General features: G+C 45.0%; 1 protein-coding gene across 11 annotated transcripts in view; it reads left to right on the forward strand.

The window, feature by feature from the left end:
• Positions 1 to 24,188, forward strand: part of robo1 (roundabout, axon guidance receptor, homolog 1 (Drosophila)) — a 209,171-nt gene that overhangs the window by 166,056 nt on the left and 18,927 nt on the right. For 6 of the 11 annotated variants that reach the window (XM_040179226.2, XM_040179254.2, XM_078098264.1 and 3 more), the window contains 14 exons: positions 3,718 to 3,875; positions 8,292 to 8,412; positions 9,730 to 9,868; positions 10,039 to 10,166; positions 14,333 to 14,341; positions 15,208 to 15,332; positions 15,496 to 15,667; positions 17,230 to 17,435; positions 19,285 to 19,366; positions 19,571 to 19,739; positions 19,826 to 19,992; positions 20,142 to 20,263; positions 21,744 to 21,975; positions 22,814 to 22,935. In XM_040179226.2, the coding sequence (XP_040035160.2) occupies positions 3,718 to 3,875; positions 8,292 to 8,412; positions 9,730 to 9,868; positions 10,039 to 10,166; positions 14,333 to 14,341; positions 15,208 to 15,332; positions 15,496 to 15,667; positions 17,230 to 17,435; positions 19,285 to 19,366; positions 19,571 to 19,739; positions 19,826 to 19,992; positions 20,142 to 20,263; positions 21,744 to 21,975; positions 22,814 to 22,935 (1,952 nt within the window). The remainder of the gene's footprint in view (positions 1 to 3,717; positions 3,876 to 8,291; positions 8,413 to 9,729; positions 9,869 to 10,038; positions 10,167 to 14,332; positions 14,342 to 15,207; positions 15,333 to 15,495; positions 15,668 to 17,229; positions 17,436 to 19,284; positions 19,367 to 19,570; positions 19,740 to 19,825; positions 19,993 to 20,141; positions 20,264 to 21,743; positions 21,976 to 22,813; positions 22,936 to 24,188) is intronic. The other 5 variants (XM_078098242.1, XM_078098230.1, XM_078098238.1 and 2 more) reach the window with 1 other exon arrangement.

Below are 24,188 nucleotides of genomic sequence, written 5' to 3' on the forward strand. Positions count from 1 at the left end.
TCAGCAGGAAATGCATTTTCTAGTTTTCATTAATGTTGGAGGGGCAGCACGGGAATCTCATTTTAATTTGACATTTAAACATCTGTTTTCAATTTCCTGAGGAAAAGTGTGTGTGTGTGTGTGTGTGTGTGTGTGTGTGTGTGTGTGTGTGTGTGCGTGTGCGTGCGTGGCTACATATATGTGGGCGGACAGAGGATAGTTTGTGGCGGTGATGAACCTGGGAGTTTTCAGAGCTGGGGGCAGCCATCTCAGCTGACCTTTAACGCAGGGTTTGGATGAAAGAAATGATGATAGCTAGTTGCGTTAGCCGCAGCAAAGCTCCAATTTGCTACTGTGGACCTGGGAAATGATTTATCAAAGATTGCTGTGTATTGTGGTTGGACTGGGTTTGCCAGAGCCCGGTAAATGTAAGCCAGTGCAAACCGTACAAACTGTGCTTTGATAGATGTGGTTGTTTTATGCACTGTCAGCTGTTTGTCTTGCAGCAATTCGTGTCCGCCGGATGAGATAGCAAACGTTTTGTTCTTGGCCTACTGAAAAGAGGAAGTGCATTGCAGAATAGATCCCTTTACCTTGACAAAGCGTATTTATTTCCGTCCAGGTCCGGAAATTCACTCTGTTTCATCCCATCATCAGCATATTTCAGCAAATCTAGGACGGACAAAGAGACGTCTTCATGCTGGGACCTGTGACTCTGGCCCATTTCCACATATTAAGCCACAAAGTGAAAATCTCTCTGTGTACACACAAACACACATCCGCACACATTGACTTTGGGCCCCCTGTTAATAGTGCAGGAAATATTATCTGCTAGGGGACAGCTGCAGGCTCACTAGAGAGACAGAGTAGGCTCATTATCCCAAACACAGACACGGACCACACCACACACACACACATTTTCCCGACGGCATGCAGCGTGAGAGACTGTCTACCCCATTTTTTCACCCAATTCTCGGTCCTAGAACAGGAACGCTTGGGAAGGCAGGCAGGCAGGCTAGCCTGAGCCTTATGCAGTATTTACACAGGAAGGAGGAATGCTGAATGCATGACCGGAGGGGGGGGGGTGGCAGAGGCAACCGTTTCGCAGAGGCGCAGCTCCGGATCTGACTGGGCTTCTGGCGAAAGATCTGGGGCTTTGTAACTCGTCCAGATCCGTGTCCATCTGTCTCTCTGACAGACTGTCTGTCTGCCTCGGTTTTCGCTGCATCCCAGAGGATTTTGTTTTCCACAACGCAGATGTTCGGGGCTGTCTGCTGCAGCGCACTCAGCTGTGTTTATGACAAAGAGGTGTTGGTGTGGAGGAGGAGAGAGGGCAGCGAGGTGAGGGAGCTTGTGCTTTTAAGGAGGGCTGGAGTGCAGTGCGCTGTTGCTGTAAACACTGGTTGATCCCAGCCATCCCTCTGGCCCCCAGCTAGTCAATGCAGCATCCCCTTTTTTTAAACTTATTTTCCTCGCCACACATCTTTTTATTCTTCCAGAGGGACAAATGCATCTGCATGTTAGCTGAAAGGCTTCCCGTAAGGCCAGCAGGGGAGGCAGATACCCACTGAGAGAACCCTGTGTGCACTTAATGTTACAGTTAAAGTTACTGAACTTACTCACTCAGGCGTTTATTACAAGCTGGCCTTCTGGGACAAAGGGGAATTCTTTCATTTTGCTCTGCACCTAATAAAAGTGTATATACTGCCGATTGAGAGGCTACTGCCCAAATATACAGACGATGTAGTCTGTGTGTACCTTCAAACTAACTTAACAAAACATCAAGAGATGTTTGAACTGTTAAAAAAAGTTCACTTTTGAGCCTGTATGTCGTCTTCAATTTCTGACTCACTTTGACACTCAAGGCCGACTATTTCAATAACTTGTTGACCTTGCTGATACAAATAGAGACCATGTTTCTTCAGATGGAGCTGGTGCTCTAAGTGATCGGATGTTTGGTGTTTACATTTGCATTCCTGGATGACTGTATCTGCTTTTAACCATATCAAATTAGCTCACGCACTCGCAGCTGCACTGCTGAGTTTCAGTCGGATCTTAGTGAGTGTGAGAGAATATTTAGTGGGTGACAAACGTAATTGTTAATCATCTGTGCAATTGACCGGTACCCTCTCCTCATAAGGGTATGAGTGGCAAAATATTGGATGAAGCCTTTTGAATTGTTTCTGATACAAACTGTTTGAAAGAATTGTCTCGAGCCAGTACCGAGTCAGTATCCGGGCCCGGCACTGTCCAATTAAGTGCTTAAGGGGGTTTAGTCAGGAATCTGTTGGCCTTTAGTGGGTAAATGGGTTCTGGGGTAAACCTGACTTTGATCTGTGAATGAGGTCAATTTAGAAATAAGCTGACAATCACTCGACAGTAGAACAAAAACTCGCCTTCATTCCCAAAACACGGACACGAGCCTGTTCACGTGACTCTCCCATATGTAGAAAGGAACACCGATCCCCACACTGCCATGACCTTGCATACGTTGTGTGTGGCCTGTATTTCAGCTTGAAATTTACAGGCCTGCTTTCCATGAGTTTTCATTTGTGCAGCAAAGCTGGGAATATGATTACTGGCTCACTGTCTGCGGAAGAGATCCTGTGGCTTTTTCATTACTTTCTACCTTCCCAATAAACCTCCAGTCTATCTGTAACACCAGAGGTATGGAGTCCACACATATGTTTTCCTCTGCCCCTCAAAATATAGATACGTATTGATTTCCTTTGATACAACGTACGGTTAGTAACATAATTGACGTGATATTCTGAAAAGGCCAGGCAGGGAAAGATTAATGATTTTAGGTGAGGCTAGTTTTGTTTTTCATCAAGCCCCCAAATGAAAATAAGAATTGCTCAGTTCATCTCTTTAAACCTTCAAATCTATTCAGTTTCACATTTGTATCAACAAATGAAAACTTGAAATTTGTGGATCTCTTATGGGGAATGATTAAAATCCATGGCCGAGTCATCTTTTTTTTTATAGCACCTCCAGCAGAGAAAATCAATGCAAATGAGAATCACATCATACCAAAGTCCTTAGCCAGGCAGGGGTAGTAGATTAGATCAGTTACTTCTATGTGAAGATAGCATGCGTCTATCAGCGTGGGGATGTAAATAGGAACCGTCACAGAGAGATGAAGAGCTGATGATGGAGAGGTGCTCCTCATTTTATACCAAAGTGTGTGTGTGTGTGTGTGTGTGTGTGTGTGTGTGTGTGTGTGTGTGTGTGTGTGTGTGTGTGTGTGTGCATGATTCTGTGAGTCTGTGAGGTTCAATCAACAAAGAGGAAGGTCATTGCTGTTAGAGATGTTGACGGGCACGAATATGTGTTCATCGTTGCTTTTGTAAAGCGCATCGACAGTAAGGATCTATGTGAGCAATCTAATAACAACGGCATAAGCCTAGAGATTGCAGTAGACCACACAGTGCAAACTTTTTGGGGGGTAAATGCTGTAAACACATTTTGGAGCGGTTGTTTCTTTTTTCATGGCGATAATAATGTGCTTCATTATTCCAACGTTTGGTCATCTGTGCGGAACTAATTATGTGTTTCAAAACATCTGGGCTGCTGCTATACGAGCTGCCTTCAGTTTATAGGAACAGCTTATGGTATAAAGGGTTTCGTTCTACATTTTCTTTAACTTGTTTTCCATGAAGGAGGATATAATAAAAACATAAATATAAAAACACTTTGTAAATTTGTTCTTCTCCTCTTCTTTCTGTTTTCTCACAGTTCTACGTGATGACTTCAGACAAAACCCTGCAGATGTGATTGTGGCAGCAGGAGAGCCGGCGGTGCTAGAGTGTCAGCCTCCGCGTGGACATCCGGAACCCACCATATCATGGAAAAAAGATGGAATAAATATTGACGATCGAGATGAGAGAATCACGGTAAGAAAGTGCAGTCACTCTAACATTGTCGTTGCTGACACGTACGCTTTTTAATGCCCCAAGATTGGTTCGTATACAAGCATGATATGTTAAATGTATGAGATAGTGATTCAAGTTAAATCACCCATCCCACGCTGTTCAGATATTGATTTGTTCGCCTCATTATTCACATCTTGCAATTACAAAAACCCAAAGACTCCCCATTTAAGTGGTTACAACCTCTAATGACCGAGGCAGATCAGTCTTGCTCCCTCAGTCAGCAGCAGTGCATTGATTAAGGTTGACCTGGCGATGAAATCAACTACGAAGAAGTATGGATCAGGAGGGAGACATGAGCTGACTGCAATCAAAGAGAAGAAAGTTTCACTTGAGTAGCAGCAGTGCTTGCACAATCCAAACAACTCTTTACTTTATATTTGATTTGCAACCAAACCACCAATTATTCAGCTTTAATTAGAACGACAGCACAGCCGGGGACTGCAGCATCAACATGCTTGCTCACCAACTGTCTTAGCCAAACACTATTCGGGATCCTGAGTAGTTGTTTTCCTTGATTAGGAAGAAAAAAAATGACATTTGAACGGTGCTGACTGAGCCACACAAGCATACAGTGAGGGGGGGAGTAGATCGCTGTGGCTCTGGAACCCATTTTCATCATCTGACCTGTAAGATTTTAAGGTTCTGGCTGATCATTGTAAAGTAGTTGAGCAGTCAAATGGTTTGACCCTCAAGTGCTAACAATGGTAAACTTCACAGTGCAGTCACGGGGGACCAGATCCTCCCGGATAATTAATGGCAGATACCAATGAAAACGTTCTACTCTGTATCCCTGCTGCGTAATGCTGAAATTTTGGCTAGTTGCACACATTTTCATTACCGGGTGTGTTGAAACAATGATTTATCGCTGTTAGCTGGGGGGCTGAACATGACGAGGGCTAGTTGAGGTTTTATGCACTAAGCCCTGATTGCAAAATTAAACTTATAAACAGCGTTAGTATTCTTCCTCTGTGATTTTTCAAAGCTGCAAGGGCAGAAGATTTAGAGTCCGTGTCTGCACGCTGAGCAGCATAATTGAAAGAAACAAGCGCATAATCTAGTTTAAAGGGAATCCAATCATATATGTCCCTTAGTTAAGTCAGTAGTTACTCACAAGCTCAGAACCTCTCTGCCATATAATGAACTGTGCCCTTTAAATTCACGGTTTGTCTTGTTTCCAACACATTCAGATGATGCATGCACTGTGTATTTACTGCATTCACACTGCCTATTTGTGCCTAATGTTGCTGTTCAGTTCGGATTCTAGGAAAAATGAAACTATACAGCCTGAGGTAGTTTGCCATTAGGTGAAGAGGAATTATTAGTTTTATTTTAACGAGGAGCCAGATAAAATGCCGAGTGGTAAACATCATTTTCACCTAATAGCAAACTACCTCATGTTGTTAAACACGGCACAACAGCTCTGCTTCTGCTCAGTATCTTTTATGGGCCTCGCTCACATCACCCATTGCTGCATTTATTACCCAACAAGTAAAACACAGACACGTTTCTGTCGTTTATCCCTCATTCCCATGAGAAAACATCCATCCTATCCCATTGCATGGCGGCCGTGATGACTTTGTCTATGCTGCAAATGTGATTTTTTGCACTCGTGGGTGATATTATGATATTGCTGCTTAAATGCAGGCTAACTGACACAGCGTTGTATCCACGTAGGCTGCATAAGTCTTAAGAGAGCTCCGCCGACCAGCTGGTGTTGCTCACTGTAAACTTCCTGTGATTGTAAAATTCCATGTAATGCTATCGTGTAAGTATTTGTAATCAACTGCAGTGACCGATAGTCTGGGCGCTCTCCTGCGGACACGCATGTTAACGGATGAAATCATCATCAGAAATAGGACAATCAAGGGCCGATGTGCGTAGTTTGTTTATTGTATAGAACATTTTGCTGCCAGTGACTGAAGGACTTTTGAGAGCTAAGCGGTGGGCGGAGCCTTTATGACGTGATGAACAGCTGAGCTCGTCATCCGGCCCCCATTGTTTGGTTCACTTCATTACTCCCACCCATCGTGCAGCATGCTGAAACGTGCAGTCTCCTTGGTGATCAGTGGTGATCAGAGCAAGGTCTCGAACAATTTTCTCTCTGTTCTGCACTTGACTGCGACGGGTTGGCTTGGCTTTTGGTGGCTGCGGCATAAAAGGGAGAATCGACTCCAGAGAGGGGCCGACACATCAGAAGGAACCCTTCTGTTTTCTTTCTATTGTAAGCAGCTGTGTGTAAAAAAAAAAAAAAAAACGGCGACATGCTGTGTGTCATCTCACATATATTTAGGACTGCATGTGGGGCGGTTTTGCAAAGTTTCCCACAGAGCCATAAAGAGTGAGGCAGGGCTATTACCCTGTAATACAGCAGTCCCAAGAGCAGCAGCTGGCTTCATCCCACTCAACTTTGGTCAAACAGGTCTTTCAGGAACAACGTGGGAAGGATAAATGAACAGAAACGGGAAAAACGTCAATATTCAAACCTCGACCGTTAAAAGCAAGAGTCATAACCGACCATAATGCGGCACATTGTCCTCCTCCCTTTGTGTGATAGTTGTGGCTAATTGTCAGCCTTTAAAAATGACTGCTGTGTGAATCCCAACAGAATGCAAATTGACTAGTGGCTTTTGTCCATTATCAGCTTGGCCAAATGACAGGAGACAAAAGGCAACAGGATGGAGCCATCTCCCTCTAATGCAGGGATAATGTCCACGTTGTTGGGGCTTTGTGTGCGCTTCGCTGTTATGTGTGGAGAGGATATGCACGCAGAGAAAAACGAGGGCCGCTGCTGCATTTATTTACGTGCTCTTGGAATCCCTGCTGCTCCGGCACTCCAAGTATTTCTGTAGAGAGTAAAGGAAACTGCCACAGACACACAGAGGTACGGATATAGAAAGAGAGTAGAAAGGGCCCTAAGTGGATCCTCATGTCAAAAGCTCTGTGGACCCAACAGTTCACCCCCCCTCCCCCCCTCCCTCTTTCTCTGCTGCATGGTGTAGCCTGACCTTGGGCCTTTTGTGAGTGTCACAGTGTTTTAGCTGTTAAGCCGTTCCTCAAACAAACCGTAACATAATGATACTTCAAACCCCTCCAGCACCATGGGGTGCCTTAAATAAGACAACCTTCCTCAGCTTTTCCGAGTCCCTCTGCCCCCCCTGCTTTACCATGAATATTAAAGAGGGCTGAAGGGCTGAGGAATGCCTCTAAGCCAGAGGTATGTGGCGTGTTGCAAAGTTGTCCTCCAACAGTCTTCGACTGAGCCCGGTGACTTTTACAGAAACCAAAATCCATTCGCACAAAGTTCCGGCGCCACATGCGAGTGATGAAAACTTGGCTGCATGTGAAAGTGCAGCGATGGGGATTTACGGAGACGGATCATACTGCGGCTTTCAAGTGAACACACATGTAGCAGGGCTTACGTTTAACAGGGTACTCACGCATTTGCCATATTATGTGTCATGCTCTCTGTCAGTGCGACTCTAATGAGGGTATCGATTACATGCTTGCAGGTGGTGGTCCTGGTCTCGCGGGCTGATGCGCACATTTAAACCTTTACGCTCCCATCAAGGCAAAGAGATCACCGGTGCACCGCGCTATTGTCTGGGTCTGCATTGACTGGCATGGCTGTGAGCTGAGAGAAGGGTTGAGGGGCCTATCTGGGGCATGGGGCTGCCTTTCTGACTGCCTGAGAACAAAGCACCTCCTCTGGCATGTAATCAAAGCCCTGGGAAATAATACACATGACATTCACCTGGACAAACACACGCACTGGGTGTGTATGTGTGCTGTACATCTGTGCTTGAATGTATGTATCACTATTGCTCCCAGTTGCACGCACCGAAAAAACAAATCCAAGAACCTATTCTTTAAAACCCTTCGCCAAGATAATAGGCAAAACTGTCCTGAAGCCCTTTGAGGCGATTGGAAAATTGCCCCCAGCCCTGCAGGGCCTCAGGTGTTCCCTCAGGGAGCCGTGGTTGTGTTGGATTGGGAAAGCATACTTTGGCTCAGCCTAGCCTGAGGACTGGCCGACTGATTTCAGTTCAAGTGGAAGCTGAGTGGAAACAGCGGAAAAAAAAACGCCGAGAGTAGTCCACTTTATCTTTATCTCCATAAGCTCAGAGCAAAAACCCTCTTTAGCACCAAGCCATTATGTGTTTGTGAGCACATTTCATCATTGTGCTGTAATGGCTTTTTTGGAAAGTAAGGGCTCAAAGCGATTCTTAAATGCAATCAGGAAATGTTGTGTAATGTTTGAGCTCTGCTGTTTTATGTTTGTCTGTGTCAGCCAAAGGCCCCAAGTGTCTCTCACACTCTAATATCATTTTTTTCCCCCTCTCCAGGATAAGCCTCTCACCTCCCCTTATATTCCCTCAGATACGCGGCGGGAAGCTGATGATCACAAACGCCCGGAAGAGTGATGCTGGAAAGTATGTGTGCGTTGGCACGAACATGGTCGGGGAACGTGAAAGTGAAATAGCTGAACTTACAGTGCTTGGTGAATAATCTTTTTTTTTTTCTCTCTCTCTCTCTCTCTATTTGCTGTCTTCTTAACTCTCTGTCCACAAACAAATGACAAACATTCACACAAACACACACATCTGCACGCGTTGTCTGGCCTTTTTCTGGTTGTCTGCAGTGAGAAACACAATCCAGATGCTAAACTGTGATTGTCAATCTCCCAGGGAACTAAATGGTGTCACTGACCTTTGTAAGATAGAGTGTGAGATGACCTGCAATCTCACACTTAACTATGAATCCCACGCTGGCCCGAGCAGCTTTTCTGCTATGACCAGCTGCACCCTATTTCATTATGAATGACCTTTGACCCTGATACTCTCCTGTGTCCCGCGCAGAGAGCATGTCCAGACTTCTGATCTTATCACCAGCGTTGTTTCATTTCTTTTCCTCGGTGACCTCTTATAGTCGGGTCTGAATAAACAACAAAGCTGTTTCTATAAAGATAAATAACAGTACCAGGATAATACCATTAGATCTTAAAGAACCGAGCTTTGGTGTTTGTTCATCTCAATCAGCATCGTTACCTAGAAACTCTGGTTAATCATAAACCACCATTGTTCGCTTTTGTGACCGAGTCTGATGGAATGTGTGAGTAAATAGGAGGATTAGCATTTAGCCTTTTAGAATGAATAAAATAAACATGGGCGACCTTGTGCTGATTTGGTGTCCTGAGAGCATCGGAGCTGGACTCGAGGGTGATTAAGGTTAACAACATGACACAAGAGGTTACACTTTCTGTGTCAGGTCTTGTTTAGCGTCAAGTCTTCCATTCGTTTAGTGTCTTGTCATGTGTGATCCAAACCAGTGGTCTCCAACCTTTTTGGCCTCACGAACCGTTTTCATGTTAGACAGGAAATAGGAAGGAAATATGTCAAGAGAGACGAGCGCACTTACTTAGGAGAGAAACCGGCCAATTTTCAGGAAAATAAGTTAAATCCCTGATCTAAAGCATGTACCGTACCACCAGTTACCACCAATCAGTAACCTGTTTCCTGAACTTTGTACTTGGACTTCTGTCTAGACAATCTAATATAGAATGTATTTTTGTCCTTACCCATGAATTGGCTATTACCTTGTCTTTTTTTCTGTAAAAAATGTAACTTGATTAGCTTACATTATGCCAGTGCTTTGATTTCAGAACACAGGAGCGAGAGCTAAAACGTCCAGATGGCTTTTTGCACTGGATTTAATTCAGTTTTTTAATTTAATGACTTTCAGTTAATCAAAATCACTACTCCACTACTACCGTTCCATGCTGGGATCATTCATGTGTGTGCTGTTTCCATCTTTGCAGAGCGCCCTAACTTCGTTCGTCGCCCAGGCAGCCAGGTGGTGTTAGTGGACCAAAGTGTAGAGTTCAGGTGCGAGGCCCGAGGTGACCCAGTTCCCACCGTGCGCTGGAGGAAAGACGATGGTGACCTGCCCAAAGGAAGGTAGGAATCACCCACAGGTCGCCTTTCATCAAAAAAACCCTTTCTCCTGCAACATCATGCTCTCTCTGTTAGTTCCACTGCTGTTTTTTTCTTTTGTCAGTGTTTTTAATTTTTTAATTAAATTTGATGTATGTAACAACATAAAATACATTGATACCTCTTTAATTTAGATACGAGATTCGTGAGGACCACACCCTGAAAATTCGTCGTCTGACCTCAGCTGACGTAGGCTCCTACACCTGCGTGGTAGAGAACATGGTGGGCAAGGCGGAGGCGTCGGCCACGCTCACTGTCCACGGTAAGATGGTACACTGTGACGAGCCTCAGTTTTACACCGTTTAGTCTGCCTATCATTGCCTTTGCAGCCCCCGGATACCTATTCTCAAGTCATTTCCATGTTGGGTCATTGTAACTGTTGAATCCAATGCAATTCAGCTCAGCCGCATTGCAATAACAACTCTCAGCTTTAGTGCTACGCAATCATCACTTTCAACTATTCTCTCTCAATTAGCTGATTGATTTCTAATAAAAAGAAACCCAAAAATCCATAACAGCTGGAGAGTTGCGCACATGGGATCTCAACAGCAATCGATTTCAATTGCCCCACACAAGTGCCATTTCTCAGGAGGCCTGTCTTCCGTCATGTTTGAAGACATGCAGCACTACATGTGAACTTATGGAATATCCGTGGGTCTCCTGTGGTCCTCTTACGTCTTATTAACACGGTTGGAATATAAAGCAACCGGTCACAGTTTGTGAACTTTTAGAAAGAAACCATTGAGAGGAACTGGGGGCCTGGTTCACCCGCAACCCTCCTGAGAACCAGAGGAACACAGGGGCCATTTAGCGCCAAACTAATGGGAATGTAGGGAGTCAGGTGAGAGAAGAGCGGAAGTAGGGTGGAGACTTAGTGCATTGTTGTTTGGGAATTGGATGGAAGGACAGTGAATAGTGAGGAGTGCAGATTGCCACTGATGCAGAACGGTTTGGAAGTTGGGTGTTGGGTCTGGGGAGGATGAGGGAAAGGGGGTGTTGTGCTGAAGAAGGTGTAAGAGGGAGGAGGAGGGGATCCTGCGCGGTGAGTCAGTCATATTAATGTCACTTCCAGCAGTAAATGCTGGAAAGATATAAAGAGACAAGGCAATTTCATTCCTCTGCCGACCCCCATCCCCAAAGACAGATACTCCATCATCACATGGCTACCCTTTTCAATCATTCCTTGATTTCCCCCAGAACAAGAGAGCAAGATTAGCCACACCTGCCGATACACCCATCAATATATCTACTTCTCTTATTGTCTTTTTTCGCTCTCCGTCTCTCTGGTGAAAGTGTACTTAATGAAATGGAACAGCATTGACGTGTTGGATCGATAGGCTGTTCCTCTAGTTTTGAAATGGTGAAAACTCTCTTGTCCTCAGTGAAAATGAAATGTCTTAACCTCAGGCCAAACCCCCGTCGCCTACATGCAGAAGCACGGCAGTAGCCCTCGTTTCATACATTACGCCTTTTGTACCACCGTGGTGTACGAGTTGGAGCTGTACAGAAAACAAACTCCTGCATAGATTCCGGTTTCAAATGTTAATGCTTCCTTGGAGTGAAAAGTTTAGTGAACGGCAGAATAAAATTGCAATCTATATTTTCTTCTCACGGTTAGATTGGATTAATGCTCGAGTTCCTACGACCATTTCCATAACCCTTTTACATCCCTCGACTTCATCCAGACCAGGACATGAGGTGGCTAGCGGTGGTCCAGCTAATTAAAGACAAGCAGGCCAAAGTCCCACGCATGGAAATAACATGCTTCTAATTACAGATGCGTCACAGGAAAAGGAAAGAAAGGTCGGGTAAATGTAGGTTTGGGGAGGTCGAAGTAGCAAAAACAATGCATAGGTAGTAAGATGTCGCTGTCCGGGTTTACTGGGAAATGCTCTTGCGCTACATCCAGTCAGAGTATAGCAAGATTGCTTAGGCAACACATTAACAGCTGAATAATATACTTTCTCTATTCGTTGGCCACCAGCAAAACAAGCTTTTCATCAAACTATTTTAACAAAAGTAAGGCTAGTTGAATTCATTTAATTATTCCTTTATCTCAAGTTGTCCTCCATTAAATCTGCAGTAATGTATCATAACTAGTGTCATTAAAACTGGATTTTCTTTTTAACTGGTTTAAAATATAGATTCTTTGCAATGTTTCAATATGTGAACTCATTTAAATATTTACAAGGCATAAACTTACGTATAAAAGATACGTTAAAAAGCAAATCCCTTTTAATATCCGGACAGTTAATGTGAGGAATGGAGCTCCGTGCGGACCGAGGGGGATTTTCACACTTTCTATGGGCACATAGTCGGGGAACAATGTCGACATTGTGGAAGTAGGTGCCGTGGGCTATTTTTCTTTCAATGCGCTCCGCTCTCATTACGACTTACCCAGTGAATTATTGTTTTACACACATTTGTCAGTTCATTACACCTCCTTTGGACTGGATAAATATGTCAACTTAAAAATGTCATTGATTGATGGAAGAAAAGCATAATTGGCCAAGTCACCATCGACATTTGTAGTTTCATCGTAAAATCATTAATCTAAGCCACATGAGAATGCAGCAGTACGATGTTGCTGTTCAGCTATTGAGTTGACTTAAGTCAACACGTGAGAGTCGCCGTTTTTTTAAGATAAAAATATCACAGAAACTCATTTTAAATGGGTCTGCTACGTTCGGATAATGTATTTTTCTAATTAAACTTTCACCGAAAGAAAAATATTATTTCACACTTTGTGAGTATTTGGAAAACCAGAGCTTTTTTTTTAAAGTGTGTTAAGTTTGCTGTTAGCAGTGATTCATGAGTAGAAAGGTGTGGAGCGGAATGGTGGTCCCCAGAGCAGAGTTGCTAAAAACCCACCTGAAGGGTCAGAAAGGAGACTTGGAACTGGTGCCAAAAGAGATTGAGTGAGAGGAGCTTTCCTGCCGACCCACCGTGTACTGTTGGGGTGATAATAAATCCTGGTTGGACCCTGTTGGGAGCCACAGAACTGATTGATTTTACTGTTCTATCTCTCTACTTCTGCGTTCAATTCATCTTCACCCTCAAACACATGTGAGTTACACCGGCGTAGGATAATACTCACAGTCACAAGTTTTCAGAACCGCATTTCTTTTGATACGCAGTATAGAAAATCTCAGAAGGATATTTAAAGCATGCCACAGACCGCCGGATGGCAGCCACTGTTAATCATGCTGAATCCTCTGCATGTAGTCCTCTTGTGTTGATGCCAGTTCGCACTGAACAGCAGCACTACTCAAATCCCCATTAATGTCTCAGTTTGGTACACAGCCTGCTTCCTATTGGCGCGCTCTGTGTGTTTTTCCTCGCCGGCCCTGATCTGCTCCTTGGTAGAGACTCCCGTCTGCGCTGTAAGCTAGTGGAAAAGTCTACAACAAAGTAGCCTGGTCAGATTTAAGCTCACCTCTCCCTCCAGGTCCGAACTGTGATCACAGCGGCATGGGAGGGGTAGGGTTACCTAATTAAAGGCTTAGACACTCATGAATGCATGCGTGTAGGTGTTTATCGGGGGGAAGGAGGGGGTTGTGTATCTGTGGGTGTGTACGTTCTCATGATTGTGTGCATCTAGACCCCCTCACACATGGATAGCGGCGAGCGTCTTCTTCTGGGACCGTTTGATGCACGTCTTATCTGCATTTAAAAGGCCAGCGAGGGGAGGAGGGAGGGGTGGGTCATTACCCTGACTGACAGCGTTTATGTTTCCGTGGGAGCCGTTGAAGCAGACAGATTAGATAAGGTGACTGATTGGCTGGGGGAGATTTATGTCCAAAGAGTGACAGTTAACATTCACCTTGTGGTTTTATGAACCAGGCGTACATTTGCAAGACCGTGTTGGAGGGACTGTGATCCAGCTGCTCCTCAGGGAGCTGTGAACCTCATTAAGGGCAGAGGAACGTACACTTTCACACACCTGGAAAGAGATAAAAAATAAAAATAAACAAAACTATTATAAGCATAGAACATCTGTCTTGTGTGTTTCAAATTGCTTGTTTGTATTTTTCTAATTTTATTGCACCATGATATTTCCTTGAATATGTCCTAAAACTGGTGTAATGTTGAATCAGTTTGTGTGTGTGTGTGTGTGTGTGTGTGTGTGTGTGTGTGTGTGTGTGTGTGTGTGTGTGTGTGTGTGTGTGTGTGTGTGTGTGTGTGTGTGTTTATGCATTTTTAATGCATTTCTGTTCACTCATGCTAATTATTTCTGCACTGTGTCTCATGTGTCCCTCTGGGCTTTAGTCATGTGTGATATCTGACTTGTCTTTCAGTTAACAGTTATTTGGATCCATGGAAATCATATTGTTATTTTCCTTATCACTCCTCTATGTCATGCTGTTTATTATTATTTATTTATTCACCCTTGTTTTTTTTGTCGTTGTGTTTTTGTTTCCTTTTTAGTCATGTCTGGTAAGTTGAAATATCACCCGTCACCTATTCACCGCCCTGACAGAGACAGGAAGCTGTCGCAACCCCCCTCCATCCTCCTCCCATCACTTCTCCACCATCCAATCAGCACTCATGTTTCTGTTGTTATGGGCAACAGTGACAAAAGGACATTAATGGGTAAAAATATGCTCAGCTTGGGCCTCCAAGGTAAAGCCGCATCATTACATTCTATTATTTCCCCCTTTTATGCATTACCAACCACCGCATCTTATTCATGGACAAATACTTTCTGTATTTCACATGATAGTTTTCAGACCTCCTGACTTTGTGTATAACACCGACCCTATATTGAACAAATACAAAGGTGTAAACTGGCCTGCCTTTGGACCTCTACATTCAGGGTGTGGGACCTCGCATGGAGGGCGCAATGTAACGGCAGAGCCACATGCGTGACCTTGGAATTCAACACCACACTTAGTCTTCGATGAAATGTATCATTAAGATGCATAGTTACTGCATCCTGGTAGAGGCCCGCACTATTGGAGGCTGTCAGCTTGGACAGATGGCTAAAATTTATTCCCCATTTCCATGTAAATTTTAATGGTCCATGCCCTTGCCCATGCAAATGAGGGGGCATGAGAGAAACCGTTGTTTTCCCTATTCATTACCTCTATAATACGCCTGCATTTTTATCTCGATTAGTGAACTGTTTACTCTGCTGTGAGCAGGGAGACTGTATTCATCAATCCATATTTCAATACGGGCGCTGTACAGTAGCTGTATTTTGTCTTTAAGTCCAATAACCTACACTACTTGTGACTATAAAATCATATGCTATAATTTATTTAATTATTGAATGGCTAACCGTTGTCATGGTTGTCCTGCAGTGCCCCCGGCATTTGTGGTTAGACCAAGGAACCAGGTGGTCGGGGTTGGCAGAACCGTCACTTTCCAGTGCGAGGCCACCGGAAACCCTCAGCCAGCCATTTTCTGGCAGCGGGAAGGCAGTCAGGTAAAGAATATATACCAAGATAAAGGTCTTCATTGTTCGTTTGGAAAACGTGATAGCATACTGTGGAAATTACTGTTTTTGCTGGTATAATTTACTTGAATAGTTGAATAAAAAGCTGTTATGCCAAGTCTAACTGTTTCTGACCTGTCTTGATCCCCCATAGAACCTGCTCTTCTCCTACCAACCTCCTCAACCCTCTAGCCGGTTTTCCGTATCTCAGTCCGGGGACCTGACCATCACTGATGCTGAGCGCTCAGACATGGGGTACTACAGCTGCCAGGCCATAAACACTGCAGGCAGTGTCCTCACCAAGGCTCTGCTGGAGATCACTGATGGTAAGCAAGCGTCTTTTAAACACAGTGTCTGCTCAAGTGGATAACAATTGGTATCATCTTTGGCTCATGCGCCTAATGCCGTTCATCTGAAACGCTGCAGTTGTGCAGCAGAGCCTATCAATATCCGGACTGAGGTTTGTGAGGTTGGGTCTGGCCCGCTCAATGTGTTCCTGTCAGAGGTAGAGACTCTCTGGTGCCTGTGCATCCAGACCGTGTCTCAGAGCTTGGCTTTGCCGTCTTCACACTGGCTAATGTCGTCCTCAGTATTCCACGGCTGGCTTGCCCCGCTGTCTACCGTCGGAAGGCTGTGTGGTGAGGTCTGGTTTGGGTCCTCTAATTACTCCGCTAGCCATTCCCTGTCAGCCTGCTGGATTAACCTTGGCTACTTTTCCACCATTCCCACAGAGATCTGGGCAGCTATTATTTTGTCTCTGACACACCTAGATTCATGCCTTCATTTACCAAATGTCCGTCTTCATTTCAGGCCGACTCTGCTATGCTTCATCCCGCTCCCCTCTTCTCTCTCTCTCTCTCTCTCTCTCTCTCTCTCTCTCTCTCTCTCATTCTGCCATGCTCTCTGGATAATAATAACAGTTATTAAAGTGAGCAGGCCACTCGGAGGCCGCCACTTCTCCGCAGGCAGATCTGGTAATTACAGGTCATGCTGACAATGTTTTAGTAATTGCACCATCCCCGGCACAAAAGCAAAGACACGGCGGCCAATAGATTACACCGCAGCATGGCTCTGAGGATCTATGAACACATACGTACATCATGTGTTGCTGGTACTGTGTAGTTAGGTTTTTAATTTGATTGTTCCTCACCGGACTTGCCAGCGAATCAGTGGGGCTGACAGCAATTGTCATCAATAGAGCTGTGAATGATAATGAAAATCAGAGGGAGGCGCAGAGAAACGATAAAAATGGGAGAATTATCGGATGCATGTTTTTCTCGTTCCTGTCATATCTCGTTCCTGTGCCTCTTTGCACATGGCAGCCTTTCTTTCTCGCTGTGTCTTTGTTGTTTTTACGCGTTGGTCGAACAGCCAGCGTTCACTTGCTGGGAGGAAAGGGGGAAGTTTCAACGTTTTATGCTAATAACATTGTCTGTTCTGGGTAGATTTTTTTTTTTAAGTGGTTTCCCTCTTGTGTTGTGTTTTATGGCGGGGGGGTGGCAGGAGATTGTTGGCTGTGCGTGTTCGTATGGGTATTGCCAGGCGTCTGTTCAAGCTGTAAAGAGAAGACTGAAGTATCTGAAGCTTTTAAATTTTAATTACGACGCTTTTATTTGGCCAGTTCGGCTCCTGCTGCTGAATGATTAGAAAATTGTTTCCAGTTCGTAAAACTGCATTTAGTTCTTCTCCCACAACCCTTTTTCGGGTTTCACATTGCTACATGTTGTTTGGCAGATTCTGATTTGTTTGGTGTTCTTTCTCACACAAGCTGAATTGGTCTGAATCCACGGTTCTCTCTGTCCCTGCTACGGCACATGGAAACCTTCACACCCCCCCCCCCCCCCCCCCCACTACACATAATTGCTCCTTCTCCTTCCTCCTTCCACAGTTATCTCAGACCGCCCGCCACCAGTCATCCGGCAGGGCCCAGCCAATCAGACCGTAGCCGTGGATGGCACGGTGGTCCTCAACTGTGTGGCAACAGGAAACCCCACCCCCACCATCCTGTGGAGGAAGGACGGTGTCCTGGTGTCCACACATGACTCCAGGGTCAAACAGCTGGACACGGGTGCATTGCAGATACGCTACGCAAAGGTAAGACACCTGCGCACGTGCACATGCACGCTCGGATCCCTTTATATCATCAACCAAGATGAGTGCGCCACACGGGGATGGGGAGTGTTCGCGGGCATTTGCAGTTCTTTGACTGTGGTAGTTTAAACGCTCCTTGTATTTCTTTAGAATCAAGGTTGTATTTTTTAAATCAGTGTTATGTTTTTTAGGCTGCCTTTAATCCATTCAAATAAACGTCAAAGTTGTCCATATCACACCCATGATGTGTCGGGAAAACCCCTGCTGGTTGGTAAATAAAGAATGTGCTCCCTGCCAGCAGACAGCCCTCAGTGGGCTGTCAGTCACTTGTTGCAGGTTTGAAATGGAGTCTGTGAAGTCAACGTCTGTATTTCCTGTCAGTCAACTAACACAGTGGGTTGTTTGTGTGTCATTTTTGAGTGTGTGAGTACATATGTGTGATGTTACGGCGAGCTGCGTGATCCTGAACACACTCGAGGAGAGACGCGTCCTCCAGACGGAGGCGTCACGGGGGTCAGAGTTCGCGTCAGCTAGCGGAGGTCTGATGAACGCTGGCATGTCTTGTTGTGACAGGTTTGCAGTATGATCGGGCAGCCGGTGTAAGGCAGGAGGGAGGGAGGGAGGGAGGGGATGCGTGTGAATCCCTCTCCTGCTGTAGCCAAGTAAACTCTGCAGGCAGCTTGCATTAATGAACCTGTCATTTCTCCTCGACAACATTTTAATGACGATGCTTTTGATGCGTGAGTTAATTTATTTTAATAACGTGGTCGGGTGATTTTGGTTGTTATGGAGTTTTGATACGTTTTCATGCCTGCCAGACAAAAGAATGGTCATCGGTATGACATGTTCACAATAAGTTATTTAAACAATGAATCTGAATGGTTTTATCTCTTTTAATTTATTTACACACCAGCAGAGTAGCCCTTAGTGTACGACGACCTCCCAACTAAAACAGAATTATTCACCCTCGAACTTGCACTGCACTTCACAGAGCTGATTTCTTCTATTAATTCAGCATTGTGAAAGTATGCCATATGTCTTTGTCAACAGTTATGTTTTGGCTGTTATTTGCCAATTAGCTAGCAGACCCTCTCAAAAAACGCGTGTCAACCTGTTTTCATCAAAAGAACCAAAAAACATTATTATTGTTTTGGTTGTTGGTCTGTATCCAAATTTCAGGTGTAAATCCATTAATCTGTCACATGTACGACGCGATTGTCTCTCTCCTTTTGTATTTTCATGCTGATCTAATGCAGATTGAATTCTCCTTTATTAAAAACACACTTCCGCCTGAGGGAGAAGATATAAGCTCTCTTAAGTGCTTTTTGGTGTTGTGTAATCTCTCTAAACACGACTACACCCTAGTTCACCAAAACATAATGCACTCTAAAACGTCAGTTATCTCCACTTTTCCCAACTTAATTTTTTATATCTAACTAACAGTGCATGAATGATCAAGGTGCCATGTCTTCCATACAGCTTGTCCTCCACATCTGTTGCACAGAGCAGTAGCTTCCATGTTTGGTACTCAGGGGAATAAGGTAGACAGCGAAAAAAAGGTCTCCAATTAGTCAACGATCCTGTGAAAATCTTTCCCATTTAGCTGGGAATGGTTTGCCACTTGGCCTTTCCAGCTGCTTCCCCTTAGTTTCTGCTATGAAACAGATGAAATTGAGATTATCACGCAATGACAGCTGCCTGCTTCAGACCCGATCAGAATGTCAATAAGCAGCAGCGTAGTGGTGTGTGATTGGGGGGCGCATGGGGCAGAAACAGGGACCTAGTTTACTAATCTGTAGCACATGTTTGAATGATTTCCATTCAAACAATATCTTTCTCTATTTACCTCCAGCTTGGTGACACTGGAACCTACACCTGCATCGCCTCCACCCCCAGTGGAGAGGCCTCATGGAAAGCCTACTTAGAGGTCCACGGTAAGACTAACCCAATGAGGTTTAGTGTCCATCGGTGGGACAAGTGTGTTAGATGTATTTCAATATTGTTATCATCCTTTGTGAAAAATGAAGTTAAATAAGGTAATCCAGCTTGTTAATGTTTGTAAGCCTTTTTTTCCTACTGTACAATAGAAATAAACTGCTACAAGCCTGTTTATTTCCTTTTCTCTGTTCCGCTTCAAGAGTTTGGAGTCCAAGTCCAGCCAAACAGGCCTACTGATCCAAACCTGATCCCCAGTGCCCCTTCCAAACCCGAGGTCACTGATGTGACCCGGACCTCCATTGCCCTTTCCTGGAGACCTAACCTCAATGCTGGAGCCACTCCCACCTCCTATATAATAGAGGCCTTCAGGTAAAGCTAACGATCGTTGTTCAAAATAACTGCACGTGGTCAATGCAATCTTTTAAACCTCGGTTATCTCCGTGGTGTGTCCGCAGTCACGCATCAGGGAGCAGCTGGCAGACCTTGGCAGAGCATGTGAAAACCGAGTCATTTGTGCTGAAGGGCTTAAAGCCCAGTGCAGTCTACCTCTTCCTAGTACGGGCAGCCAATGCCTATGGGCTGAGCGATCCCAGCCCCATAACCGAAGCTGTGAAAACACAAGGTGAGAAGTCATTCTGAATTTGATACACAGTACAAAAGTTTTGGACACATTTTTTTCATTTGAATTCAAGGAGAGGGTGTGTCCAAACGTTTAACCGGTACCGTGCAGTACAACGAGGAACCTTACTGTTTCTGTGCCGCTGCATACAGATATCCCCCCCACCAGTCAGGGCGTCGACCATCGACAGATCCAGATGGAGTTGGGAGAAGTGATCATCCACCTGCACAACCCCACCATTCTCTCCTCCTCCTCTGTCAGGGTGCAGTGGACAGTGAGTATTATTGTCCATAAATGCCACTTGCCACTTGTTTCTCTGCAGCCAGAGTTAAAGATATGGATCATTAGTACAGCTGGTCACCAAGGCTCCAAGGTTAGTTTAGAGATACGCCTCTGGTCAATTTGTCAGGCCACTCAGCCGAGCTAATGTTCTAACACCCTTCAGAGGAAGGAAACTCCAGAGAGCAACTCTGAACGCTGTCCAAGTATTCTTAGCGGCCGTTTGGCATGAGCCTGAACTGGTCTGCTGGCCACAGACCAAAACTCTTGACTTGGTCCACAGTGGACAACACTGCTGCTCAAAAGTCCGACTACAGAGGCGTGCCTTTGGCAGGCCATGAAGTATCGTGTAGTAGTGTGCCCGATTGCAAGGTTTAAAGTACTCAAAGGCTGTTAAAATAAAAAAAAATTAGAGGAAAGAGGCGGCCAACTCATGCTCTGGAGTGGAAATGGATCACAGATGTTAAAATGGATAGGTGAGAAAGCAGGACATAGAAGTAAAAATGCTATATTTTCTTTGCTGGTAGAAGCTGAATGTAAATTACTTATGTCCACCTGAGATTAATCTAGTTCATGTATCTTTTTTATTATATAGAGTATAATCATATATATATTATATCATAAAACTGGTAAGAGCAGTTGCTGTTATTCCTTTAAATTCCCAGGTATTATGAAGTGCCATATAGTGAGTGATGAATGGGACACAGGAAACGTGAAAAGGATACTGACATGTCAAGACTGATTTAAAACATTACTGCCCAGTTACCCTGTCTCCTTGGAATGTTCCAAAAAAACACATGACACAAGGAAGACTGACATTGCAGTTAAGTGCCACAGTTTCCTTGTTTTGTGGGGTTAAATCTATTCCCAACGAGTTTTCTCGCTTTTACATTTTCCTTTGTGCGGTGGTAAATGGTTGCACAGTTTTCAGGCTAATGAAGACCACCTGAGCCGGCAGTAGATTTTACTGTGCAGGGATAAAAAATATGCCTTCCATTTAGCATACGGGTTTTTATTCAGCTGCATCAGACACTGTTAAACATGTTCTTTAACCTCTGCAAAGACCCACTTTTCCCCCCCTCTTCCTTGACTTCAGCATCTAGTCACCACACCGAAGCAAAGGACAGGATGAGACAGGCTGTTCTGGGCGCCTGGGCCCTATTTAATCAGCTCCAGACTTAGAGGAACCTCTGGCCAGTGACCTCATACTGCGGTTCGCACAAATCCCTGTTGCTCTAAATGGCGCACTGAGAGACAGTCAAACAGAGCGATGTAGATGTGGACGGATAAAGAGAGGGTTTATGTGATGAGTGAGCACCACCATTCCACCCACCGGCCTGCCGTATCAGTTGCACAAATCCATAGCTTTCCGGTGATGCCACAATCTTACCGTATCAGTTTCCACCCAACTGTGAAGCAGCTAATCAAGCAAAGCCTGACACCGTCCTTGCCTGTATTCCCGTGCAACTCACAAGGTGGAGCAACAGTCCCAGTACATCCAGGGCTACAAGGTGATGTACAGGCCTTCACCAGAGGGGTTGCAGAGGAGCGAGTGGGCTGTGTTCGAGGTGCGGACCCCTGGGGAGGACAGCGCCGTCGTGCCGCAGCTTCGGAAGGGAGTCGCGTATGAATTCAAGATCCGGCCCTTCTTCAATGAATTCCAGGGAACAGACAGCGATGTCAAAATTGGCAAGACGCTGGAGGAAGGTGCGGGAGGGTGATGTGAATGTGTGCGAGTTCGCGTTGGTGCTTGCATGTGTGTGTTTGCATGTTTAGACAATTTGATATTCACAGCTTATATGTGTGAGAGCATACAGCAGCTGTTCATAGCAGGCAGAGAGGGCAGGATTATGTCTTTTTCAAATGTGGTCCAGTCAAGCGTGCTATAGTGTAATGTTCAGTTCTTTAAAAGGCCCGACGGAAAACTGTACACAACACCCTCACCGCGAGTGTTGTACTAATTCCTCTCAGGGTGTGGTTGTGGCGGTCTCATGAGGTTCGGTTGAAACCCGACTTCAAATTTGTATCTGCAGCGACCGGTTGAGGGGAAACGTGAGCGCTTGCAAGTGTGTGTCTGTGCGTCGCGTGTGTGGAGTGTTTTGATCTTCTTCTTTTTTTTTTTTCTCCTTTGTTCCAAATTCTGATGATAATTGTTTTTGAGGCTGTAAACATTACGTTTGTTCTCCCGTAAGCAGAACAAAATTGCTTTTATTTAAAAAAAGAAAAAAGAAGCCACTCACGCTTTGATTTTATGTTGCATTCGTAATTATTTCACTTGAATCACCGTCAAAACCGCAAGTTGGTGTTTACACAACACACCTCGCCGTCAGAAGCCCTTTCTGTTCTGAGGGAATAGTTACAACATTTGCTTTTATTTACCCTCAAAGGCACTTGTATGGTGATTTTGAATATTCATCCTTTGTTCTCTCCACAGCCTCGATCGCACATAGAGATCGCTGAAAGCGAGAGTCTGCATGCACGTCTCGTGTATGAGGGTGTGTGTGTGTGTTTTTAAAAAAAATATTTTGTCAATCCCCCTCCTCAGCCCCCAGTGCCCCCCCTCGCGAGGTGACAGTGGCGGAGAGCGGGGACAATGGGACCGCCATCGTGGTCTCCTGGCAACCCCCTCCAGAGGAGGAGCGGAACGGGGTGGTCCAGGAGTACAAGGTAACAAAAAAAACAGCCAGACGCCGCCTCGGGTCTCAGCGAGTTGGACTGTTGTTGTAGAGACACGGGCAGGGATGCCAACGGAGCAGAGAACAGAGAAAGAAACAATGCGCAGACATGGAAAGGTAATGAATTCCTGGTCGAGGCGCACCTTTGTACACTCCCCAGTGCTCTGATGACAGACGCTCAGTGACAAGCGAGGAAAGGAGTCAAAAACCAGGGGAGCCGTTGGAAACTGTTGTGATGCAATGCCATCTGGTGGGGAATGTAGGCCCACACATGTTGTGAGCGTCCAGAAAGTGTATAATGGTGAGAAATATCTGTGGTAATTACAGTTGATAGATTTTGGTTTTGATCTGCCTTCTGCCTTCTATAACATGTTCCTGACATATCATTTGTTCCATCTATTTATCTCCACTGCTACAAATAGGGCACTATTTTAAGTGGACCATTACATAAAAGAGAATTTTACTGTATTCACGGTAATATAAGTGGAGACGTCCGTATAATGGCAGATAATGGTGGATGTAGTAGGAGTGGATGGTAACAACTTGTAATTATGACCAAGGAGAGACCGACCTCTATTTTAATTTCAGTCATTTCTTTGGAATGCTAATGAGTCACCTTTTCCTCCAGCTTAGTCGATGATATATGCTCCTTTTGTAATGACCTCACTTTGGACAGAGCTGTCCACTCAACACGTCACGCTGTGGCCGTCCTGTGCTTTAATCTGGAAGCTTTGTTTGCTTCACATAAAATGTAGGTTAGTGGAAGAAAGGGAGATGAGGCAGAACCAGTGAGAAAGATAAGCCGATGTTGATTTTCCAGGTAAATGTTTTCGGGGGGGAGGGGGGGTCTGGCTTTAAAGTCATTTCATGGTTTTTAAGTCCAGCTCCAGAGGGTTCCTTGCTCATTACCGGGCCACCGTTCCCTCACAGCATTTCTACTGAAGGCAATTTTTAAGATAAATAGAAAATATCAGGGAATTGTAGTTCCATCACAGAAGTGCAAACACTAGCACATGCACACGTTTATAGCACAGACCCAAGAAATATGTGTATATTAACCTGGTTAACTGGAAAGCGGAGGTGGGGGGTAAGGAAAGCGGAAGGTCGGGGGCTCGGGGACGTGGAGTCTTCAGGCCTCATGCTGAGTTGCATGTATGCTTCTCTTTGTGGGCCTGGTTTGAGTCAGCCAAAGGCCCCCCCTCTCTTCCCCGGGAGTGACAGCACTTAGCTTCTGCTGAAATTGGG

The sequence above is a fragment of the Gasterosteus aculeatus genome, chromosome 1 (assembly GCF_964276395.1).
Source record: "Gasterosteus aculeatus chromosome 1, fGasAcu3.hap1.1, whole genome shotgun sequence".
Classification (NCBI taxonomy): domain Eukaryota; kingdom Metazoa; phylum Chordata; class Actinopteri; order Perciformes; family Gasterosteidae; genus Gasterosteus; species Gasterosteus aculeatus.